Here is a 24,809-nt window from a genome sequence, read left to right on the forward strand (position 1 = left end):
TCACCACACACTCTTCGCCTTCCCGGGCGCCAGCATCTTTAATGAAGGATTATTGCGGTTTGATAAACACAGCTTTCAAAAAGCACAATGATATTGATCCTTCCCAAAGCCAATCAAAAGCAGGAGAATAAAGAAAGCAAGGGCAATGTAAACTAAGTTTCTTGTTACCTACCAACCTGGAGAGTGAGTCCCTCTGGAACTGAACAGAGGCCCTCTATTCCATCTTCTAATTTCATGAGGTGGTACTGTATCGTTTTAAAGAGCTGGGGGGGGGGGGGGCATGGGGTGATTTCACTGTCAAAGAAAACCCTAATCATCGTAAATGGCACACAATGTGTTGTCACTGTTTTTTGTGTTTCTGTAGGGACACATTAGTTAACGGGGTGTAAAAAGAGGATTTATCTCAAAGCATGTGTCAACATCTGTATCTGAGTTGCTGTGTTTAGGAGGCTGTGGAGAATATTGAGTTGGGCGTGGGGGGGTAGATGGAGGCAGGAAGGAAGGAGGGAGGGAGGAGAGATGGCGGTTCCTGTGTCTTCACTCAGATAGAAAAATAAAGGAGAGCTGAACGGACCTCGTGATTTCTAGCTAACCGTGGTGTCACGTCATGAGCGGCGCAAATATAATCAGTTTCACCTCTCTATATTAGAGATCAAACCTAGCTATACGTATCTCTCTTCCTCCCTCTTCCTCCCTCAATCTCTTCCTCCCTTTTTCTCTTCCTCCCTCAATCTCTTCTTCCCTCTCTCTTATCCTTCCGCTTCCCCTCTCTCCTCTCTCTTCCTCCCTCTCTCCTCCTCCCACTCCCTCAGCCTCCCGCTCTCTCCTCCTCCCTCTCTCTTCTTCCCTCTATCTCATCCTTCTGCTTCCCCCCTCCTTCTCTCTCTTCCTCCCCCTCTCTATCTGCATCCCTCTCTCCTCCTCCCGCTCCCTTTGCCTCCCTCCCTCTCTCTCTCCTCCTCCCGGTCCCTTTGCCTCCCTCCCTCTCTCTCTCCTCCTCCCGGTCCCTTTGCCTCCCTCCCTCTCTCTCTCCTCCTCCCGCTCCCTTTGCCTCCCTCTCTCTCTCTCTCCTCCTCCCGCTCCCTTTCTCTTCCTCTCTCTCCTCCTCCCGCTCCCTTTGCCTCCCTCCCTCTCTCTCTCTCCTCCCGCTCCCTTTGCCTCCCTCTCTCTTTCACCTCCTCCCGCTCCCTTTGCCTCCCTCTCTCTCTCTCCTCCTCCCGCTCCCTTTCTCTTCCTCCCTCTCTCTCCTCCTCAGTCTCTCTTTCTCTCTCCCCTCAGGAGCGTACTCCAGTTTCTGTGTAAATATCACACACTGATGTGATGAAGAACAAGTTATTGCATCCACACCATGGGGATTAGGCTGCCATTTTGTTTCACTTATTAATATGTCTCTCCCACTGAGGAGGAAGGTTTATTAATGTCTCCCACTGTGAGGAGGAAGGTTTTGTTAATGTCTCACTGTGAGGAGGACGGTTTTGTTAATGTCTCTCACTGAGGAGGAAGGTTTTGTTAATGTCTCCCACTGTGAGGAGGAAGGTTGTGTTAATGTCTCTCACTGAGGAGGAGGAAGGTTTATTAATGTCTCCCACTGTGAGGAGGAAGGTTTTGTTAATGTCTCTCACTGTGAGGAGGAAGGTTTTGTTAATGTCTCTCACTGTGAGGAGGAAGGTTTATTAATGTCTCCCACTGTGAGGAGGAAGGTTTTTAATGTCTCCCACTGTGAGGAGGAAGGTTTATTAATGCCTCCCACTGAGGAGGAAGGTTTATTAATGTCTCCCACTGTGAGGAGGAAGGTTTTGTTAATGTCTCTCTCCCATAATACTCATGTCATGTGTTTTCATTTTCTCCCGTTATCTTTAACAGGGTTTTTGCAGATTAAAAAAATAATTCTTCTTGATCCTGTCTTTTAGTATTTTCTAAAATTGTGCGAGGACTCTAGTGAATATATTTTTTTGCCTTTTCTCCAATGTAATGTATTAGTTAAGAGTTCAATATTTTTCTCTCTACCTCGGACTCTCTCTGCCTCTCTCTCTACCTCTCCCTCTCTCTCTCCACCCCTCTCTCTCTCTCTCTCTCTCTCCACCCCCCTCTCTCTCTCTCTCCACACCCCTCTCTCTCTCCCTCTACCTCTCTCAAATTCTCTCTCTACTTCACATGCTCTCTCCACCCCTATCTCTCTCTCTCCACCCTCTCTCCATCCCTCTCTATCTCTCCACACCCCCTTCTCTCTCTCTCTCCACCCCTCTCTCTCTCTCTCCACCCCTCTCTCTCTCTCCACCCCTTTCTCTCTCTCTCCACCCCTCTCTCTCTCTCTCCACCCCTCTCTCTCTCTCTCCACCCCTCTCTCTCCACCCTTCTCTCTCTCTCTCCACCCCTCTCTCTCTCTCCACCCCTCTCTCTCCACCCCTCTCTCTCTCTCTCCACCCCTCTCTCTCCACCCTTCTCTCTCTCTCTCCACCCCTCTCTCTCTCTCCACCCCTCTCTCTCTCTCCACCCCTCTCTCTCTCTCCACCCCTCTCTCTCTCTCTCCACCCCTCTCTCTCCACCCCTCTCTCTCCACCCTTCTCTCTCTCTCCACCCCTCTCTCTCTCTCTCCACCCCTCTCTCTCTCTCCACACCCCTCTCTCTCTATACCTCTCTCTCCCTGTCTCTCTCTCTCCCTCTCTCTCCACCATCTCTCTCTCTCCACCATCTCTCGCTCCACCATCTCTCGCTCTCCACCATCTCTCTCTCCACCGTCTCTCTCTCTCCACCCCTCTCTCTCTCTCCACACCCCTCTCTCTATACCTCTCTCTCTTCCTGTCTCTTTCTCTCCCTGTCTGGTTTATGAAATTGAATACAGGCTTTCCTGCACCCGCCTGTTTGATTCTCGACGGCAGCAAAGCTGTCACGCCAGGCAGATAAAACACAGAATAGCGGCCCATCTTCCCTCCCCACCCGGAAAACATGTCTCCCACCCCTCCTAACCATATTACATGGTTTAAGGGATTTATCAGTGGAGACCACCTCTTCCAGGACAATAGGAGACACCATATTACATTGTTTAAGGGATATAAACTCAGCAAATAAAGAAAGAAATGTCCCATTTTCAGGACCCTGTCTTTCAAAGATAATTCGTACAAATCCAAATAACTTCACAGATCCTCATTGTAAAGTGTTTAAACACTGTTTCCCATGCTTGTTCAATGAACCATAAACAATTAATGAACATGCACCTGTGGAATGGTCGGTAGGCAATTAAGGTCACAGTTATGAAAACTTAGGACACTAAAGAGGCCTTTCTGCTGACTCTGAAAAACACCTAAAGAAAGATGCCCAGGGCCCCTGTTCATCTGCGTGAACGTGCCTTAGGCATGCTGCAAGGAGGCATGAGGACTGCAGATGTGGCCAGGGCAATAAATTGAAATGTCCGTACTGTGAGACGGCTAAGACAGTGCTACAGGGAGACAGGACGGACAGCTGATCGTCCTCGCAGTGGCAGACCACGTGTAACAACACCTGCACAGGTTTGGTACATCCGAACATTACACCTGCGGAACAGGTACAGGATGGCATCAACAACTGCCCGAGTTACACCAGGAACGCACAATCCCTCTATCAGTGTTCAGACTGTCCGCAATAGGCTGAGAGAGGCTGGACTGAGAGCTTGTAGGCCTGTTGTAAGGCAGGTCCTCACCAGACATCACCGGCAACAACGTTGCCTATGATCACAAAACCACCGTCGCTGGACCAGACAGGACTGGCAAAAAGTGCTCTTCACTGACGAGTCGCGGTTTTGTCTCACCAGGGGTGATGGTCAGATTCGCGTTTATCGTTGAAGGAATGAGCGTTACACCGAGGCCTGTACTCTGGAGCGGGATCGATTTGGAGGTGGAGGGTCCGTCATGGTCTGGAGCGGTGTGTCACAGCATCATAGGACTGAGCTTGTTGTCATTGCAGGCAATCTCAACGCTATGCATTACAGGGAAGACATCCTCCTCCCTCATGTGGTACCCTTCCTGCAGGCTCATCCTGACATGACCCTCCAGCATGACAATGCCACCAGCCATACTGCTTGTTCTGTGCGTGATTTCCTGCAAGACAGGAATGTCAGTGTTCTGCCATTGCCAGCGAAGATCCCGGATCTCAATCCCATTGAGCACATCTGGGACCTGTTGGATCGGAGGGTGAGGGCTTGGGCCATTCCCCCCAGAAATGTCCGGGAACTTGCAGGTGCCTTGGTGGAAGAGTGGGGTAACATCTCACAACAAGAACTGGCAAATCTGGTGCAGTCCATGAGGAGGAGATGTACTGCAGTACTTAATGCAGCTGGTGGCCACACCAGATACTGACTGTTACTTTTGATTTTGACCTCCCCTTTGTTCAGGGACACATGATTCCATTTCTGTTAGTCACATGCCTGTGGACCTTGTTCAGTTTATGTCTCAGTTGTTGAATCTTGTTATGTTCATACAAATATTTACACATAAGTTAAGTTTACTAAATAATAAACGCAGTTGACAGTGAGAGGACGTTTTCTTTTTTTTGCAGAGTTTATCAGTGGATACCACCTCTTCCAGGACAATGGGAGACACCATATTTATCTCTCTTCTCAGCCACGGGGCAGAATAATCACGTCTGAACCAATTTAGGATGGGGGGTAAAAATGATAGTGCCTGGAAATACAATATCAAGTTGGTTACGAATAGTAGTGCAGTGTATTACATTTTTAATCCGGGATCATTTACCTTGTCATTATATATTCTGAATCCACACTATGAATTGTATCTCAAGAGCCAGAAGGGGGAGCCATGGGAACCATTAAACAACAGAAATTCAGCAATGACAATATATTAATGAATATATATATATATATATACTGCCAGTTAAAGCTCCTGGGGTATTATTCCATCTACTGAGGTCAGATTTAATGGATTCAATACATATCATATCGGTACCTAAGTATCGTGATAATATCGTATCGTGAAGTCAATGGTAATTCCCAGCCCTATTCCCTGTGGGCCCTGATCCAATGTAGTGCGCTACATTCCCAGCCTTATTCCCTGTGGGCCCTGAGCCAATGTAGTGCACTACATTCCCAGCCCTATTCCCTGTGGGCCCTGATCCAATGTAGTGCACTACATTCCCAGCCTTATTCCCTGTGGGCCCTGATCCAATGTAGTGCACTACATTCCCAGCCCTATTCCCTGTGGGCCCTGATCCAATGTAGTGCGCTACATTCCCAGCCTTATTCCCTGTGGGCCCTGAGCCAATGTAGTGCACTACATTCCCAGCCCTATTCCCTGTGGGCCCTGATCCAATGTAGTGCACTACATTCCCAGCCTTATTCCCTGTGGGCCCTGATCCAATGTAGTGCACTACATTCCCAGCCCTATTCCCTGTGGGCCCTGAGCCAATGTAGTGCACTACATTCCCAGCCCTATTCCCTGTGGGCCCTGATCCAATGTAGTGCACTACATTCCCAGCCCTATTCCCTGTGGGCCCTGATCCAATGTAGAGCACTACATTCCCAGCCTTATTCCCTCTGGACCCTGATCCAATGTAGTGCACTACATTCCCAGCCCTATTCCCTGTGGGCCCTGATCCAATGTAGAGCACTACATTCCCAGCCTTATTCCCTCTGGACCCTGATCCAATGTAGTGCACTACATTCCCAGCCTTATTCCCTGTGGGCCCTGAGCCAATGTAGTGCACTACATTCCCAGCCCTATTCCCTGTGGGCCCTGATCCAATGTAGTGCACTACATTCCCAGCCTTATTCCCTGTGGGCCCTGAGCCAATGTAGTGCACTACATTCCCAGCCTTATTCCCTGTGGGCCCTGAGCCAATGTAGTGCACTACATTCCCAGCCCTATTCCCTGTGGACCCTGATCCAATGTAGTGCACTACATTCCCAGCCCTATTCCCTGTGGGCCCTGATCCAATGTAGTGCACTACGTGGGGATTATGGTGCCATTTGGGACAGACTCCAGCCTCCATATTTACAGTGGTGTCAGTCTGCTGAGAGAGAGATTGGCTGCTGCGTCCATGTCTTCATATTGACATGTCTCTTCACGGAGAGAGAGAGAGGTGAACCGGCATATGATGAAGCCATCAATCAGTGTGTTCTCTCCCTTCTCCCTTGCAGAGTGAACCCCCCTCTTCTCGCTCGCCTCCTCTCTCCCCCTCTTTTCTCCTCTCTCCCCCTGTTGTCTCTCTCCTCTCTCCCCCTCTTTTCTCCTCTCTCCCCCTGTTGTCTCTCTCCTCTCTCTCTCTCTCTCCCCCTTTTCTTCTCTTGTGAGTGATTGTGATACTCCATAATGATGGTCCTCCCTCACCCCACCTCTCCTCTCTCCCTCTCTCTCCACCGCTTCCCTCTCTCCCTCCCATCTCTCTTCCTCCCCCCCTCACTGCCCTCTCTCCCTCCCCCTCTCACTGCCCTCTCTCCCTCCCCCTCTCACTGCTCTCTCTCCCTCCCCCTCTCACTGCCCTCTCTCCCTCCCCCTTTCTCCCCTCTGCTCATGTGTTTGATAGTAATACTCCTTAATGTTGGGAGGAAATTGTTGTGACCTTGCTGCTGCCTCTGCACTGCTGATGTATGGTCCGTTCTGTAGTGTAAACTGTTCAGGCGGTGTGCAAACTGTTCAGGCGGTGTGTAAACAAACTGTTCAGGCGGTGTGTGAACAAACTGTTCAGACGGTGTGTAAGCAAACTGTTCAGACGGTGTGTAAGCAAACTGTTCAGGCGGTGTGTAAACAAACTTCAGGCGTTGTGTAAACTGTTCAGGCGTTATGTAAACAAACTTCAGGCGGTGTGTAAACAAACTGTTCAGGCGGTGTGTAAACAAACTGTTCAGGCGGTGTGTAAACAAACTGTTCAGGCGGTGTGTAAACAAACTGTTCAGGCGGTGTGTAAACAAACTGTTCAGGCGGTGTGTAAACAAACTGTTCAGGCAGTGTGTAAACTGTTCGGGCGGTATGTAAACTGTTCGGGCGGTATGTAAACAAACTGTTCGGGCGGTGTGTAAACAAACTGTTCGGGCGGTGTATAAACAAACTGTTCAGGCGGTGTGTAAACAAACTGTTCAGGCGGTGCGTAAACAAACTGTTCAGGCGGTGCGTAAACAAACTGTTCAGGCGGTGCGTAAACAAACTGTTCAGGCGGTGTGTAAACAAACTGTTCAGGCAGTAAGTGAGAGGTATGTTTTTATTTTCTTGGGCAGCGCAGGGTTTGGTGTCAGGATGCATAACAAGGCTCATTTCTCGCCCACCACAAGTTTGCTAGCTAGCGACTACAGTACCGTCAGAGCAGTGGAGAGAAGCTATTCAAGCTAGCTAGCTACACTACTGTACCGCCAGAGCAGTGGAGAGAAGCTATTCAAGCTAGCTAGCTACACTACTGTACCGTCAGAGCAGTGGAGAGAAGCTATTCAAGCTAACTAGCTAGGTAGCGACTACTGTACCGTCAGAGCAGTGGAGAGAAGCTATTCAAGCTAGCTAGCTAGCGACTACTGTACTGTCAGAGCAGTGGAGAGAAGCTATTCAAGCTAGCTAGCTAGCGACTACTGTACCGTCAGAGCAGTGGAGAGAAGCTATTCAAGCTAGCTAGCTACACTACTGTTCCGTCAGAGCAGTGGAGAGAAGCTATTCAAGCTAGCTAGCTAGCGACTACTGTACCGTCAGAGCAGTGGAGAGAAGCTAGCTAGCTAGCAGCGACTACTGTACCGTCAGAGCAGTGGAGAGAAGCTATTCAAGCTAGCTAGCTAGCTAGCAGCGACTACTGTACCGTCAGAGCAGTGGAGAGAAGCTATTCAAGCTAGCTAGCTAGCGACTACTGTACCGTCAGAGCAGTGGAGAGAAGCTATTCAAGCTAGCTAGCTAGCGACTACTGTACCGTCAGAGCAGTGGAGAGAAGGTATTCAAGCTAGCTAGCTAGCGACTACTGTACCGTCAGAGCAGTGGAGAGAAGCTATTCAAGCTAGCTAGCTAGCGACTACTGTACCGTCAGAGCAGTGGAGAGAAGGTATTCAAGCTAGCTAGCTAGCGACTACTGTACCGCCAGAGCAGTGGAGAGAAGCTATTCAAGCAAGCTAGCTAGCGACCACTGTACCGTCAGAGCAGTGGAGGGAAGCTATTCAAGCTAGCTAGCGACTACTGTACCGTCAGAGCAGTGGAGAGAAGCTATTCAAGCTAGCTAGCTAGCGACTACTGTACCGTCAGAGCAGTGGAGAGAAGCTATTCAAGCTAGCTAGCTAGCGACTTCTGTACCGTCAGAGCAGTGGAGAGAAGCTATTCAAGCTAGCTAGCTAGCGACTACTGTACCGTCAGAGCAGTGGAGAGAAGCTATTCAAGCTAGCTAGCTAGCGACTACTGTACCGTCAGAGCAGTGGAGAGAAGCTATTCAAGCTAGCTAGCTAGCGACTACTGTACCGTCAGAGCAGTGGAGAGAAGCTATTCAAGCTAGCTAGCTAGCGACTACTGTACCGTCAGTACCATAATGTACAGGGGAGCAATAAAGCTTATTTTCAGCATGGCAGGGAATAGGTCTAGGTCGGGTATTGAAAAGCACTTTGTGACAACTGTCAAAAAGGGCTTTATAAATAGGCCTAAATGTGATTGAATAGGTAGGCCTCAGTGTGATGGAATAGGTAGGCCTCAATGTGATGGAATAGGTAGGCCTCAGTGTGATGGAATAGGTAGGCCTCAATGTAATGGACTAGTTAGGCCTCAATGTGATTGAATCGGTAGGCCCCAATGTGATGGAATAGGTAGGCCTCAGTGTGATGGAATAGGTAGGCCTCAGTGTGATGGAATAGGTAGGCCTCAGTGTGATGGAATAGGTAGGCCTCAATGTGATGGAATAGGTAGACCTCAATGTGATGGAATAGGTAGGCCTCAATGTGATGGAATAGGTAGACCGCAATGTGATGGAATAGGTAGACCTCAATGTGATGGAATAGGTAGACCTCAATGTGATGGAATAGGTAGACCTCAATGCGATGGAATAGGTAGGCCTCAATGCGATGGAATAGGTAGACCTCAATGTGATGGAATAGGTAGACCTCAATGCGATGGAATAGGTAGACCTCAATGCGATGGAATAGGTAGACCTCAATGCGATGGAATAGGTAGACCTCAATGTGATGGAATAGGTAGACCTCAATGTGATGGAATAGGAAGGCCTCAATGTAATGGACTAGTTAGGCCTCAATGTGTATGTCACTGTGCTGCATCGTATGGGTCACATACATTTGAATTTGACATATACACTGAGTGTACAAAACATGAAGAACCTAATATTGAGTTGCACCCCCTTTTGCCTTCAGAACAGCCTCAATTCGTCAGGGAATGGACTCTACAAGGTGTTGAAAGCGTTCCACAGGGATGTTGACCCATGTTGACTCCAATGCTTCCCACAGTTGTGTCAAGTTGGCTGGATGTCCTTTGGGTGGTGGACTATTCTTGATACACACGGGAAACTGTTGAGTGTGGAAAAACCCAGCAGCGTTGTAGTTCTTGACACAAACCGGTGCGCCTGGCACCTACTACCATAACCCCCGTTCAAAGGCACTTCAAAACTCCTTCTTTAACCCGTCTCCTCCCCTTCATCTACACTGATTGAAGTGGATTTAACAGGTGCCATCAATAAGGGATCATAGCTTTCACCTGGATTCACCTGGTCAGTCTATGTCAGGGGTGGGCAACTTTGATGTGGGGTGGGGGCCACAAATAAAGGGAACTCATCATGAGGGTATGCGTAACCACATCAATAACATTTAACCCCCCCCCCAAGTGACAGCGAAGAGGAACATTTTAAGTTTTAAAGTAAATACACATTTTGTAATAGGTTTGTCATAGGTTTTTGAATTGTTCAATATGATAACTGATGATCAATGGGCCCCACCCACTGAGGATCAATGGGCCCCACCCACTGAGGATCAATGGGCCCCACCCACTGATGATCAATGGGCCCCACCCACTGAGGATCAATGGGCCCCACCCACTGAGGATCAATGGGCCCCACCCACTGAGGATCAATGGGCCCCACCCACTGAGGATCAATGGGCCCCACCCACTGAGGATCAATGGGCCCCACCCACTGAGGATCAATGGGCCCCGACCACTGATGATCAATGGGCCCCACCCACTGAGGATCAATGGGCCCCACCCACTGAGGATCAATGGGCCCCACCCACTGAGGATCAATGGGCCCCACCCACCCATGCTTTTTATAAGTTTAGATAGCTAACTGCAAGACTCATTTAACCATCTAAAAATCAAATAGCTGACTTGGGCTAATTGAGTGACTGCTGATGCACAATAACACACGTTGTGTATTCAATTGTGCCGATTTTCCTCAATTAGCTGAGACCCTGAATGAGTTTCCAAATGTAACAAAAATGTAAAATATATATAGGGGGAGAGAGAGACGGCGTGTGAGAGTTGGGGGAGGAGAGCAAAAAGTGGCTAACTTTGAAGAATCTCAAATATAAAATATATTTTGATTTGTTTAACACTTTTTTTTGGGGGGGGGGGGGGGGGGGGGTTACTACATGATTCCATATGTGTTATTTCATCGTTTTGATGTCTTCACTATTATTCCACAATGTAGAAAATAGTACAAATAAAGACAAAACCCTGGAATGAGTAGATGTGTCCAAACTTTTGACTGCTACTGTACGTCCTGAATGTTTTGGGCATTCAGCAAACAGATGTTAAGTTAAAATGAAAAAGGCGGTGCGATGAAAAAGTGGTGCGATGAAAAAGGGGTGCGATGAAAAAGTGGTGCGATGAAAAAGTGATTGAAATCAGATCATAACTACAACCCAGGAGGGACAGCTGTTCCCCTGCTATAAGAGAGCCAGTGATTGGTTAGTAGGTGTATGTAACCGATGTGAAATGGCTAGCTAGTTAGCTGGGGTGCGCGCTAATAGCGTTTTCAATCGGTGACGTCACTCGCTTTGAGACCTTGAAGTAGTGGTTCCCCTTGCTCTGCAAAGGCCACGGCTTTTGTGGAGCGATGGGTAACGATGCTTCGTGGGTGAATGTTGTTGATGTGTGCAGAGGGTCCCTGGTTCGCGCCCGGGTCGGGGCGAGGGGATGGACGTAAAGTTAAACTGTTACATGTAGTATAATGGTGGAGGATTGGCTGATTTTGAGAGATTTAGCCTAGTGGTGGATTTAGTTGATATTGAGATGACTGAAGCTCTGCTATCTCTGCCTGGCTACCTCTGAATATGTCCGCTCTTCTCACAGCAACAACTGTTGCAACACGAGCATGTAAATAGCTCAAAATAAAGATTTCCTTACACACTATATTATAATGGATCTAATCAGTTGATCAGTGCCAAAAAATGCCTATAGACCTTTGCCAAGTCAATTAAAGTCCACCACCATGTAGAAACTAAAGTGATTATGACACTGGCAGACAGCTCTCAAGACAACCTGAAGAGGCCAATAATAAGCTGTCTGACCCAGCCCAACCCAGACAGGCATAAAACCATTTGCACTGTTAACATCAGAGAGAGAGAGAGAAATGTGTCCAAATGTGCCTAGTAATTAGCCTCTTCTTCCTTTCTCACACTGCAGTTTTCCCTCCCTGCCCTCGGTATCTCCTCCCCCAGCTCTCACACGCTGTCTCTCTCTCTCTCTCTCTCTCCCTGTTTTATCTCTCTCCTCTCCCCCTCCCTTCTGTTTCCTGTGGAGGAAGAGACAGGCTATGCTTGGCTAAGCACAGAGCCCACACTCCATTTCTCAAAGGTTAATGGAGCTGCCTCATAATGCTCACTAATCATCACCAGGTAATCGCTTTCCTTTGGTTTGATATGAAGTAAGGGCAGCGGTGATGAAGACAGGCGGCCATTTTGGGGTAGCGGTTTTCTTTGGGTTGATATGAAGTAAGGGCAGTGGTGATGACGACAGGGCGGCCATTTTGGACTCCTTGTCACACCACTAATAAGGAGTTAGTGCTAACGTGTAGTAGACCTTGGCCATTTTGATAGCTTGGTTCCAGATCTGTGTGTGCTGTATAGACAACTCCCTACAATAATCTGGGACCAGGCTACCATTTTGTTCTAGTGTTGATACAGAGACATCCCTACCTCTCTACACTGTGTGTGTCCCCAAAAGTAAATCCTACGTGGTGATGATGACAGGGCGGCCATTTTGGACCCCTTGTTACACCACCAATAAGGAGTCAGTGCTAACATGTAGTAGACCTTGGCCATTTTGTTAGCCTGGTCCCAGGAGGTAAACCCTACGACGGGTACGTCCCAGGAGGTAAACCCTACGACGGGTACGTCCCAGGAGGTAAACCCTGCGGCGGGTATGTCCCAGGAGGTAAACCCTACGGCGGGTATGTCCCAGGAGGTAAACCCTACGGCGGGTATGTCCCAGGAGGTAAACCCTACGGCGGGTATGTCCCAGGAGGTAAACCCTACGGCGGGTATGTCCCAGGAGGTAAACCCGGTGAGAACCTCAGTGTGTAAGGCATCAGATTACCTCTGTAATGGGTTGTTGTTGAGTCAGCTGTTGTTGTCGTGTTCTACTGTAGTCTATTGCTGCTACTAAAGCACTTTAATAACCTGGCATCTAGCCCAACTCACTACTCACTGCATCTGACTCTTTGTAGAACTGGTACAGCAATGAAACAAATTGGGAAATACCTAATATTTTGTAATGGTGTAGGCTGGTAGTCCTGTAGGCTGGTAGTCCTATAGGCTGGTAGTCCTATAGGCTGGTAGTCCTAGAAGTCCTTGGAAGCGGGGTCTTTATGAGAGCAGTAGAGTTCATGGCTGATAGAAGCAGGGTCTTTATGAGAACAGTAGAGATCATGGCTGATAGAAGCAGGGTCTTTATGAGAGCGGTAGAGGTCATGGCTGATAGAAGCAGGGTCTTTATGAGAGCAGTAGAGATCATGGCTGATAGAAGCGGGGTCTTTATGAGAGCAGTAGAGTTCATGGCTGATAGAAGCAGGGTCTTTATGAGAGCAGTAGAGATCATGGCTGATAGAAGCAGGGTCTTTATGAGAGCAGTAGAGGTCATGGCTGATAGAAGCAGGGTCTTTATGAGAGCAGTAGAAGTCATGGCTGATAGAAGCAGGGTCTTTATGAGAGCAGTAGAAGTCATGGCTGATAGAAGCAGGGTCTTTATGAGAGCAGTAGAGGTCATGGCTGATAGAAGCATGGTCTTTATGAGAGCAGTAGAGGTCATGGCTGATAGAAGCAGGGTCTTTATGAGAGCAGTAGAGGTCATGGCTGATAGAAGCAGGGTCTTTATGAGAGCGGTAGAGGTCATGGCTGATAGAAGCAGGGTCTTTATGATAGCGGTAGAGGTAATGGCTGATAGAAGCAGGGTCTGTATGAGAGCGGTAGAGGTCATGGCTGATAGAAGCAGGGTCTTTATGAGAGCGGTAGAAGTCATGGCTGATAGATGCAGGGTCTTTATGAGAGCGGTAGAGGTCATGGCTGATAGAAGCAGGGTCTTTATGAGAGCGGTAGAGGTCATGGCTGATAGAAGCAGGGTCTTTATGAGAGCGGTAGAGGTCATGGCTGATAGAAGCAGGGTCTTTATGAGAGTTCATGGCTGATAGAAGCAGGGTCTTTATGAGAGCAGTAGAGGTCATGGCTGATAGAAGCAGGGTCTTTATGATAGCGGTAGAGGTCATGGCTGATAGAAGCAGGGTCTTTATGAGAGCGGTAGAGGTCATGGCTGATAGAAGCAGGGTCTTTATGAGAGCGGTAGAGGTCATGGCTGATAGAAGCAGGGTCTTTATGAGAGCAGTAGAGGTCATGGCTGATAGAAAGGCAGGCGGAGTTTTAGCCATCAGAACTGGAGCCTGGCTGTGATGTTAGGTCAGTTGTTTAGGCAGCGAGCACCACATTCCTGGTCACAGTGTCAAGAGGGGGGGATGTGTGTGTTGCATAATAGGCTTGAGACGGTTTAGAATGTAAAGGCCAGTAGAACTAGTCATCTACGACCACAGATCTTTTTTCTCCCATCACATAACCCTCATATTGCAGAGAGAGGGAGAGAAGCATCAACTCTCTGGCACACACACACAGACACTCACACACACCCATGAAAAATGATGGAGTAGATTAGTATTGTGTGGAATGGACACTGGGCAGACTACAGTACTGTGTGGAGTGGACACTGGGCAGGTTCAGTGAATCAATATTAGCTATGTTTTAAGGCTCAGTCCCTGCAGTGTGATATCATGACATGTTATGGAGCAGACAGACAGTGGTGTGATATCATGACATGTTATGTAGCAGACAGACAGCGGTATGATATCATGACGTGTTATGGAACAGACAGACAGCGGTGTGATATCATGACGTGTTATGGAGCAGACAGACAGCGGTGTGATATCATGACATGTTATGGAGCAGACAGACAGCGGTGTGATATCATGACATGTTATGGAGCAGACAGACAGCGGTGTGATATCATGACATGTTATGGAGCAGACAGACAGCGGTGTGATATCATGACGTGTTATGGAACAGACAGACAGCGGTGTGATATCATGACGTGTTATGGAGCAGACAGACAGCGGTGTGATATCATGACATGTTATGGAGCAGACAGACAGCGGTGTGATATCATGACGTGTTATGGAGCAGACAGACAGCGATGTGATATCATGACGTGTTATGGAGCAGACAGACAGCGGTGTTGTGAGTAGACAGTCTTAATATGCTATAGACTAATGTTGTGTCGTAGACAGGTGATGCAGTATAAAGGAATAGAGGTCAGTCTCTCCCAACGATCTGCCTGACAGACCGGTAACACTGCAGTTATTAAAATGTTTTCATTCCTCAATCAAATCTGTACTGTTAATAACATGTAAACTGTTTACTGCATTTACATTACATGTACAATTACATTCTATTACCATTACATTACAATTACCCTTACATTACAATTACATTACAATTACCCTTACATTACAATTACATTACAATTACCCTTACATTACAATTACATTACAATTACCCTTACATTACAATTACATTACAATTACCCTTACATTACAATTACATTACAATTACCCTTACATTACAATTACATTACAATTACCCTTACATGACATGCACAATTACATTACCTGTACCCTTACATTACATTATCAGTACCATTACATTACCATTACCATTACATTACCTGTAGCATTATCATTACATTACAATTACCATTATAGTACATGTACCATTACAATTACCATTACAATTACCATTACATTCCATTACAATTACAATTACATTCCATTACATTTACCATTACATGTACAATTACATTAGCATTACAATTAGCATTACATTACAATTACCATTACAATTACCTTACCAGTAACAGTAAGTTACATTTGAGTAATTTAGCAGACGCTCTAATCCAAAGTGATTTACAATTACTATTTATTGCCTTACCTCCCTTATCCTACCTCCATTTGCACATGCTGTATATAGATTTTTCTACTGTGTTATTGACTATATGTTTTGTTTTATTCCATGTGTAGCTCTGTGTCGTTGTACGTGTCGAACTGCTTTGCTTTATTCTTGGCCAGGTCTCAGTTGTAAATGAGAACTTGTTCTCAACTAGTCTACCTTGTTAAATAAAGATTAAATAAATAAAAAGGTGAGATAAAACACAAGAGAAAAGTGCCTTGCACAAGGACACATTTTTCATAGAGTCAGCTCAGAGATTTGAACCAGCGACCTTTCGGGTTTACCGGCCCAACACTCTTAACCGCTCGGCTACCTGCAGCCCTGCCGCGTGGGTCTAAGTGTTGTAATGCCGTCACAACAGGTGTTGTTCTGTCAATGTGAACCTGTTGACCTGAAGACAGAGGACATCGTTGGCACACACACACACACACACACAGCCATAAATATTACAGTGTTTCCATTGTGAGAAGGAGATTAATATCCTGTCTGGTGTGTCTCCTGTGGTAATGTTCAACTGTGTGACTCACGCCTGTTTATGCATGTGTTTCTGTGTCTGTCTGTGTGTACGTGCGTGTGTTTTCTTTGTGTGTGTGTTTGTGCTGTAAATTCTAGGACTCTCCCAGTCAGTCAGTGTGGATGCTGAAAGGGAGATGTCTGTGTTATTGAACAGGTGCTGTGAGGCAGGTTACATCCCAAATGGTTCCCTATATAGGGCACTACCCCGTAGGGAATAGGGGGCCATTTCACCACTACCCCATAGGGAATAGGGGGCCATTTCACCACTACCCCATAGGGAATAGGGGGCCATTTCACCACTACCCCATAGGAAATAGGGGGCCATTTCACCACTACCCCATAGGGAATAGGGGGCCATTTTACCAGGGCCCCGTAGAGAATAGGGGGCCATTTCACCACTACCCCATAGGGAATAGGGGGCCATTTGACCACTACCCCATGGAGAATAGGGGGCCATTTCACCAGGGCCTATAGGGAATAGGGGGCCATTTCACCACTACCCCATAGGGAATAGGGGGCCATTTTACCAGGGCCCCGTAGGGGATAGGGGGCCATTTGACCAGGGCCCCGTAGGGGATAGGGGGCCATTTGACCAGGGCCCCGTAGGGGATAGGGGGCCATTTGACCAGGGCCTCATGGAGAATAGGGGGCCATTTCACCAGGGCTTATAGGGAATAGGGGGCCATTTCACCAGGGCTTATAGGGAATAGGGGGCCATTTCACCAGGGCCTCATGGAGAATAGGGGGCCATTTGACCAGGGCCCCGTGGAGAATAGGGGGCCATTTGACCACTACCCCATAGGGAATAGGGGGCCATTTCACCAGGGCTTATAGGGAATAGGGGGCCATTTCACCAGGGCCTCATGGAGAATAGGGGGCCATTTGACCAGGGCCCCGTGGAGAATAGGGGGCCATTTGACCACTACCCCATAGGGAATAGGGGGCCATTTCACCAGGGCCTATAGGGAATAGGGGGCTATTTGACCAGGGCCCCATAGGGAATAGGGGGCCATTTGACCAGGGCCCCATGGAGAATAGGGGGCCATTTGACCAGGGCCCCATAGGGAATAGGGGGCAATTTGACCAGGGCCCCATGGAGAATAGGGGGCCATTTGACCAGGGCCCCATAGGGAATAGGGGGCCATTTGACCAGGGCCCCGTGGAGAATAGGGGGCCATTTGACCATGACCAGGGCTTATAGGGAATAGGGGGCCATTTGACCAGGGCCCCGTGGAGAATAGGGGGCCATTTGACCAGGGCCTCATGGAGAATAGGGGGCCATTTCACCAGGGCTTATAGGGAATAGGGGGCCCTTTCACCAGGGCTTATAGGGAATAGGGGGCCATTTGACCAGGGCCCCGTAGGGAATAGGGGGCCATTTGACCAGGGCCCCGTGGAGAATAGGGGGCCATTTGACCAGGGCCCAGAGGCAATAGGGGGCCATTTGACCAGGGCCCAGAGGGAATAGGGGGCCATTTGACCAGGGCCCCATAGGGAATAGGGGGCCATTTGACCAGGGCCCCATAGGGAATAGGGGGCCATTTGACCAGGGCCCCATAGGGAATAGGGGGCCATTTGACCAGGGCCCCATAGGGAATAGGGGGCCATTTGACCAGTGCCCAGAGGGAATAGGGGGCCATTTGACCAGGGCCCCGTGGAGAATAGGGAGCATTTGGGACACAGCACAATACTTATTTCCAGAGTGCTCCCTCTCAGTGAGGGAGAACAGAGAGGACTCCTGGGATGATGGGGTTGCTGTGTGTCGTGGGAATGAGATGATCAAATACTGTAACCTAAGTTGTTTACAATATCATTGGGTAGGCCAGCACCAGAAAATACCAACTGAATGGCCGAGGTTTTTTCTAGATCACATGCTAGTGTATGGATGGATCACGGAGATACATTCCATTATGTTCCATGACCTGGATACTGTTGAGAATAAGTAGAAACGTCATGGAAACATCCCTGTAATGATAGAATGTTGTGACATAGTAGAAACGTCATGGAAACAGCCCTGTAATGATAGAATGTTGTGACATAGTAGAAACGTCATGGAAACATCCCTGTAATGATAGAATGTTGTGACATAGTAGAAACGTCATGGAAACAGCCCTGTAATGATAGAATGTTGTGACATAGTAGAAACGTCATGGAAACAGCCCTGTAATGATAGAATGTTGTGACATAGTAGAAACGTCATGGAAACAGCCCTGTAATGATAGAATGTTGTGACATAGTAGAAACGTCATGGAAACATCACTGTAATGATAGAATGTTGTGACATAGTAGAAACGTCATGGAAACATCCCCTGTAATGATAGAATGTTGTGACATAGTAGAAACGTCATGGAAACATCCCTGTAATGATAGAATGTTGTGACATAGTAGAAACGTCATGGAAACATCCCCTGTAATGATAGAATGTTGTGACATAGTAGAAACGTCATGGAAACATCCCCTGTAATGATAGAATGTTGTGACATAGTAGAAACGTCATGGAAACATCCCTGTAATGATAGAATGTTGTGACATAGTAGAAACGTCATGGAAACATCACTGTAATGATAGAATGTTGTGACATAGTAGAAACGTCATGGAAACATCACTGTAATGATAGAATGTTGTGACATAGTAGAAACGTCATGGAAACAGCCCTGTAATGACAGAATGTTGTGACATAGTAGAAACGTCATGGAAACATCCCTGTAATGACAGAATGTTGTGACATAGTAGAAACGTCATGGAAACAGCCCTGTAATGATAGAATGTTGTGACATAGTAGAAACGTCATGGAAACATCCCTGTAATGATAGAATGTTGTGACATAGTAGAAAAGTCATGGAAACATCACTGTAATGATAGAATGTTGTGACGTAGTAGAAACGTCATGGAAACATCACTGTAATGATAGAATGTTGTGACATAGTAGAAACGTCATGGAAACATCACTGTAATGATAGAATGTTGTGACATAGTAGAAACGTCATGGAAACATCACTGTAATGATAGAATGTTGTGACATAGTAGAAACGTCATGGAAACATCACTGTAATGATAGAATGTTGTGACATAGTAGAAACGTCATGGAAACATCCCCTGTAATGATAGAATGTTGTGACATAGTAGAAACGTCATGGAAACATCCCTGTAATGATAGAATGTTGTGACATAGTAGAAACGTCATGGAAACATCCCTGTAATGATAGAATGTTGTGACATAGTAGAAACGTCATGGAAACATCCCCTGTAATGATAGAATGTTGTGACATAGTAGAAACGTCATGGAAACATCCCTGTAATGATAGAATGTTGTGACATAGTAGAAACGTCATGGAAACAGCCCTGTAATGATAGAATGTTGTGACATAGTAGAAACGTCATGGAAACAGCCCTGTAATGATAGAATGTTGTGACATAGTAGAAACGTCACTGTAATGATAGAATGTTGTGACATAGTAGAAACGTCACTGTAATGATAGAATGTTGTGACATAGTAGAAACGTCATGGAAACATCACTGTAATGATAGAATGTTGTGACATAGTAGAAACGTCATGGAAACAGCCCTGTAATGATAGAATGTTGTGACATAGTAGAAACGTCATGGAAACATCACTGTAATGATAGAATGTTGTGACATAGTAGAAATGTCATGGAAACAGCCCTGTAATGATAGAATGTTGTGACATAGTAGAAACGTCATGGAAACATCACTGTAATGATAGAATGTTGTGACATAGTAGAAACGTCATGGAAACATCACTGTAATGATAGAATGTTGTGACATAGTAGAAACGTCATGGAAACATCACTGTAATGATAGAATGTTGTGACATAGTAGAAAAGTCATGGAAACATCACTGTAATGATAGAATGTTGTGACATAGTAGAAACGTCATGGAAACATCACTGTAATGATAGAATGTTGTGACATAGTAGAAACGTCATGGAAACATCACTGTAATGATAGAATGTTGTGACGTAGTAGAAACGTCATGGAAACATCACTGTAATGATAGAATGTTGTGACGTAGTAGAAACGTCATGGAAACATCACTGTAATGATAGAATGTTGTGACATAGTAGAAACGTCATGGAAACATCACTGTAATGATAGAATGTTGTGACATAGTAGAAACGTCATGGAAACATCCCCTGTAATGATAGAATGTTGTGACATAGTAGAAACGTCATGGAAACATCCCCTGTAATGATAGAATGTTGTGACAAAGTTGAAACGTCATGGAAACATCCCCTGTAATGATAGAATGTTGTGACATAGTAGAAACGTCATGGAAACATCCCCTGTAATGATAGAATGTTGTGACATAGTAGAAACGTCATGGAAACATCCCTGTAATGATAGAATGTTGTGACATAGTAGAAACGTCATGGAAACATCACTGTAATGATAGAATGTTGTGACATAGTAGAAACGTCATGGAAACAGCCCTGTAATGATATAATGTTTCACCTCACGATAGTTTTTCACATCAGTTTATTCATATTATTATCATACCTCATCTGCTCCATAGTTTCATCACCCATTCATTTATTAATGTTTCATTTCTGTGGTTTGTCTGTTTGTCTGTCTCCTCTCCCAGACAGTCTTTGGTTTGTTGTGTCAGTTCTTGTTAGGCCTCTGGTCAGACCCAGGAAGTGTTCAGAGGAGGGAGTGTGGTAGTGGAGGAGAGCTAGGACAAGAGGTGTATGTCGTCAAGGTTCGTCAACACAATACGATAGCCATGCGACACCACACCCTGCTGTTTTTAATAACCTGTCTCTTCCTGCCTTCAGCTCCGGTGGTGAACCTTACAGTTTCTCACAACACATTATCCCCACTAGCTAGCTCCTTTCATTTTCTCTCCTCTCTTCTCAGCTAGCTCCCTGCTAGTTCACCCTCTCACCAGGGAGCCCAGCCTGTGCATTTCTCTGTGACCAGCCACTCAATACCCAGTTCCTCTCTCCTTCTCTGTGACCAGCCACTCAACCCCCAGTTCCTCTCTCCTTCTCTGTGACCAGCCACTCAACCCCCAGTTCCTCTCTCCTTCTCTGTGACGACCAGCCACTCAACCCCCATTTCCTCTCTCCTTCCCTGTGACCAGCCACTCAACCCCCAGTTCCTCTCTCCTTCTCTGTGACCAGCCACTCAACCCCCAGTTTCTCTCTCCTTCTCTGTGACCAGCCACTCACCCCCCAGTTCCTCTCTCCTACTGGCTCTAGTTTCTTCTAATCTTGTTTATTGTCCAGTCGTGTGGTCGAGTGCTGCAAAGAAAGACCTAGTTAAACTGCAGCTGGCCCAGAACAGAGCGGCACGTCTTGCTCTTCATTATAATCTGAGGACTGATATTAATACTATGTATGACAGTCTCTCTTGGCTCAGAGTTGAGGAGAGACTGACTGCATCACTTTTTATGAGAAACGTGTTGAAAATCCCAAATTGTTTGCATAGTCAACTTACACACAGCTCTGACACACACCTGCTCCTCCTCACTGCTCGTCCTCCTCACTGCTCGTCCTCCTCTCTGCTTGTCCTCCTCTCTACTCCTTCTCCTCTCTGCTCCTCCTGCTGCTGTGTGCAGGAACAGCAGACTAGGAGACCACTCACATATACCCCTCCTCTCCTCCTCCATCATCCACCCCGCTAGCTAACGTGGTGTCAGCTGTATCTCATCTAGCTAACGTGGTGTCAGCTGTATCTCATCTAGCTAACGTGGTGTCAGCTGTATCTCATCCAGCTAACGTGGTGTCAGCTGTATCTCATCTAGCTAACGTGGTGTCAGCTGTATCTCATCTAGCTAACGTGGTGTCAGCTGTATCTCATCTAGCTAACGTGGTGTCAGCTGTATCTCATCTAGCTAACGTGGTGGCAGCTGTATCTCTTCTAAGCTAGCGTTTTCCACTGCACCCACATCACAAACGTCTATGCTAGACAGCATAGACCACCAGGGACCTGGCTACATCCACCAGGGACTGGCTACATCCACCAGGGACTGGCTACATCCACCAGGGACTGGCTACATCCACCAGGGACTGGCTACATCCACCAGGGACTGGCTACATCCACCAGGGACTGGCTACATCCACCAGGGACTGGCTACATCCACCAGGGACTGGCTACATCCACCAGGGACTGGCTACATCCACCAGGGACTGGCTACATCCACCAGGGACTGGCTACAACCACCAGGGACTGGCTACAACCACCAGGGACTGGCTACATCTACCAGGGACTGGCTACAACTACCAGGGACTGGCTACAACCACCAGGGACTGGCTACATCTACCAGGGACTGGCTACAACCACCATGGACTGGCTACAACCACCAGGGACTGGCTACATCCACCAGGGACTGGCTACATCCACCAGGGACTGGCTACATCTACCAGGGACTGGCTACAACTACCAGGGACTGGCTACAACCACCAGGGACTGGCTACATCTACCAGGGACTGGCTACAACCACCAGGGACTGGCTACAACCACCATGGACTGGCTACAACCACCATGGACTGGCTACAACCACCGGGGACTGGCTACAACCACCGGTGACTGGCTACAACCACCGGGGACTGGCTACATCCACCAGGGACTGGCTACATCCACCAGGGACTGGCTACATCCACCAGGGACTGGCTACATCTACCAGGGACTGGCTACAACCACCAGGGACTGGCTACAACCACCAGGGACTGGCTACATCCACCAGGGACTGGCTACATCCACCAGGGACTGGCTACATCCACCAGGGACTGGCTACATCCACCAGGGACTGGCTACAACCTTAAGGATATCCTTTTCTACGATGTGTGTCAAGATCAAAACGACACACACTGATAAAACATGTATTTACTGGGACTATTAATGACAACAGGTATTTTAGTACACGTTATTAATTGATCCTTGATTGATATGTCTCTTCCAAGTGAGCCCCGGCCATAGAGAGCTGCATACATGCAGATACACATGAGACACACAGAACATAACAATGAATGGAAGGTAAATGAAAGAGTGCACACATCCAAAACAAATTGCTTGTGCATGCCCATCTGCCACTTTAGAATTACCGTTCTTTATGTATCCATGACAACACAACATAGACCCAAGGCTGTCTATTATTCTTTAATAAAGCAGCAGCTTTCTTTGTTACTGGGAATCGACCTAATTATGGTTATTACTCCGTTACTGTACTGTACTTCTCGTTATTTGCCCCCCTTTAAACCTGTGAAAACTGGAAGCCCACCGGTGGGCTATAGACCTTACGGGTGGGCTATAGACCTTGCGGGTGTGTTATAGACCTTACGGGTGGGCTATAGACCTTGCGGGTGTGTTATAGACCTTACGGGTGGCTATAGACCTTGCGGGTGTGTTATAGACCTTACATTGGGCTATAGACCTTGCGGGTGTGTTATAGACCTTGCGGGTGTGTTATAGACCTTGCGGGTGTGTTATAGACCTTGCGGGTGTGTTATAGACCTTGCGGGTGTGTTATAGACCTTACGGGTGGCTATAGACCTTGCGGGTGTGTTATAGACCTTACGATTGGGCTATAGACCTTGCGGGTGTGTTATAGACCTTACGGGTGGGCTATAGACCTTGCGGGTGTGTTATAGACCTTACATTGGGCTATAGACCTTGCGGGTGTGTTATAGACCTTGCGGGTGTGTTATAGACCTTACGGGTGGGCTATAGACCTTGCGGGTGTGTTATAGACCTTACGGGTGGGCTATAGACCTTGCGGGTGTGTTATAGACCTTACGGGTGTGTTATAGACCTTACGGTGGGCTATAGACCTTACGGGTGTGTTATAGACCTTACGGGTGGGCTATAGACCTTGCGGGTGTGTTATAGACCTTGCGGGTGTGTTATAGACCTTACTGGTGGGCTATAGACCTTGCGGGTGTGTTATAGACCTTACGGGTGACTATAGACCTTGCGGGTGTGTTATAGACCTTACGATTGGGCTATAGACCTTGCGGGTGTGTTATAGACCTTGCGGGTGTGTTATAGACCTTACGGGTGGGCTATAGACCTTGCGGGTGTGTTATAGACCTTACGTTGGGCTATAGACCTTGCGGGTGTGTTATAGACCTTATGATTGGGCTATAGACCTTGCGGGTGTGTTATAGACCTTGCGGGTGTGTTATAGACCTTGCGGGTGTGTTATAGACCTTGCGGGTGTGTTATAGACCTTGCGGGTGTGTTATAGACCTTGCGGGTGTGTTATAGACCTTGCGGGTGGGCTATAGACCTTGCGGGTGTGTTATAGACCTTGCGGGTGTGTTATAGACCTTACGGGTGGGCTATAGACCTTGCGGGTGTGTTATAGACCTTACGGGTGGGCTATAGACCTTACGATTGGGCTATAGACCTTGCGGGTGTGTTATAGACCTTACGGGTGGCTATAGACCTTGCGGGTGGGTTATAGACCTTACGATTGGGCTATAGACCTTGCGGGTGTGTTATAGACCTTACGGGTGGGCTATAGACCTTGCGGGTGTGTTATAGACCTTACATTGGGCTATAGACCTTGCGGGTGTGTTATAGACCTTGCGGGTGTGTTATAGACCTTGCGGATGTGTTATAGACCTTGCGGGTGGGCTATAGACCTTGCGGGTGTGTTATAGACCTTACGGGTGGCTATAGACCTTGCGGGTGTGTTATAGACCTTACGGGTGGCTATAGACCTTGCGGGTGTGTTATAGACCTTACGGGTGGCTATAGACCTTGCGGGTGTGTTATAGACCTTACGATTGGGCTATAGACCTTGCGGGTGTGTTATAGACCTTGCGGGTGTGTTATAGACCTTACGGGTGGGCTATAGACCTTGCGGGTGTGTTATAGACCTTGCGGGTGGGCTATAGAC

At 47.4% G+C, this 24,809-nt stretch overlaps 1 protein-coding gene across 6 annotated transcripts in view; it reads left to right on the plus strand.

Annotated features, from left to right (window-relative positions):
• Window positions 1–24,809, plus strand: part of LOC129861339 (arginine-glutamic acid dipeptide repeats protein-like) — a 449,087-nt gene that overhangs the window by 39,848 nt on the left and 384,430 nt on the right. For 4 of the 6 annotated variants that reach the window (XM_055932683.1, XM_055932684.1, XM_055932680.1 and 1 more), the window contains exon 1: window positions 10,971–11,779. The exons of 1 other annotated variant lie outside the window; for it this stretch is intronic. In XM_055932683.1, the coding sequence (XP_055788658.1) occupies window positions 11,759–11,779 (21 nt within the window). In that variant the 5' untranslated portion in view covers window positions 10,971–11,758. Of the gene's footprint in view, window positions 1–10,970; window positions 11,780–24,809 lie in introns of those variants that run through there. One more of the 6 variants, XM_055932681.1, reaches the window with a different exon arrangement.

This window comes from Salvelinus fontinalis, chromosome 8, assembly GCF_029448725.1.
Source record: "Salvelinus fontinalis isolate EN_2023a chromosome 8, ASM2944872v1, whole genome shotgun sequence".
Taxonomy (NCBI): Eukaryota; Metazoa; Chordata; class Actinopteri; order Salmoniformes; family Salmonidae; genus Salvelinus; species Salvelinus fontinalis.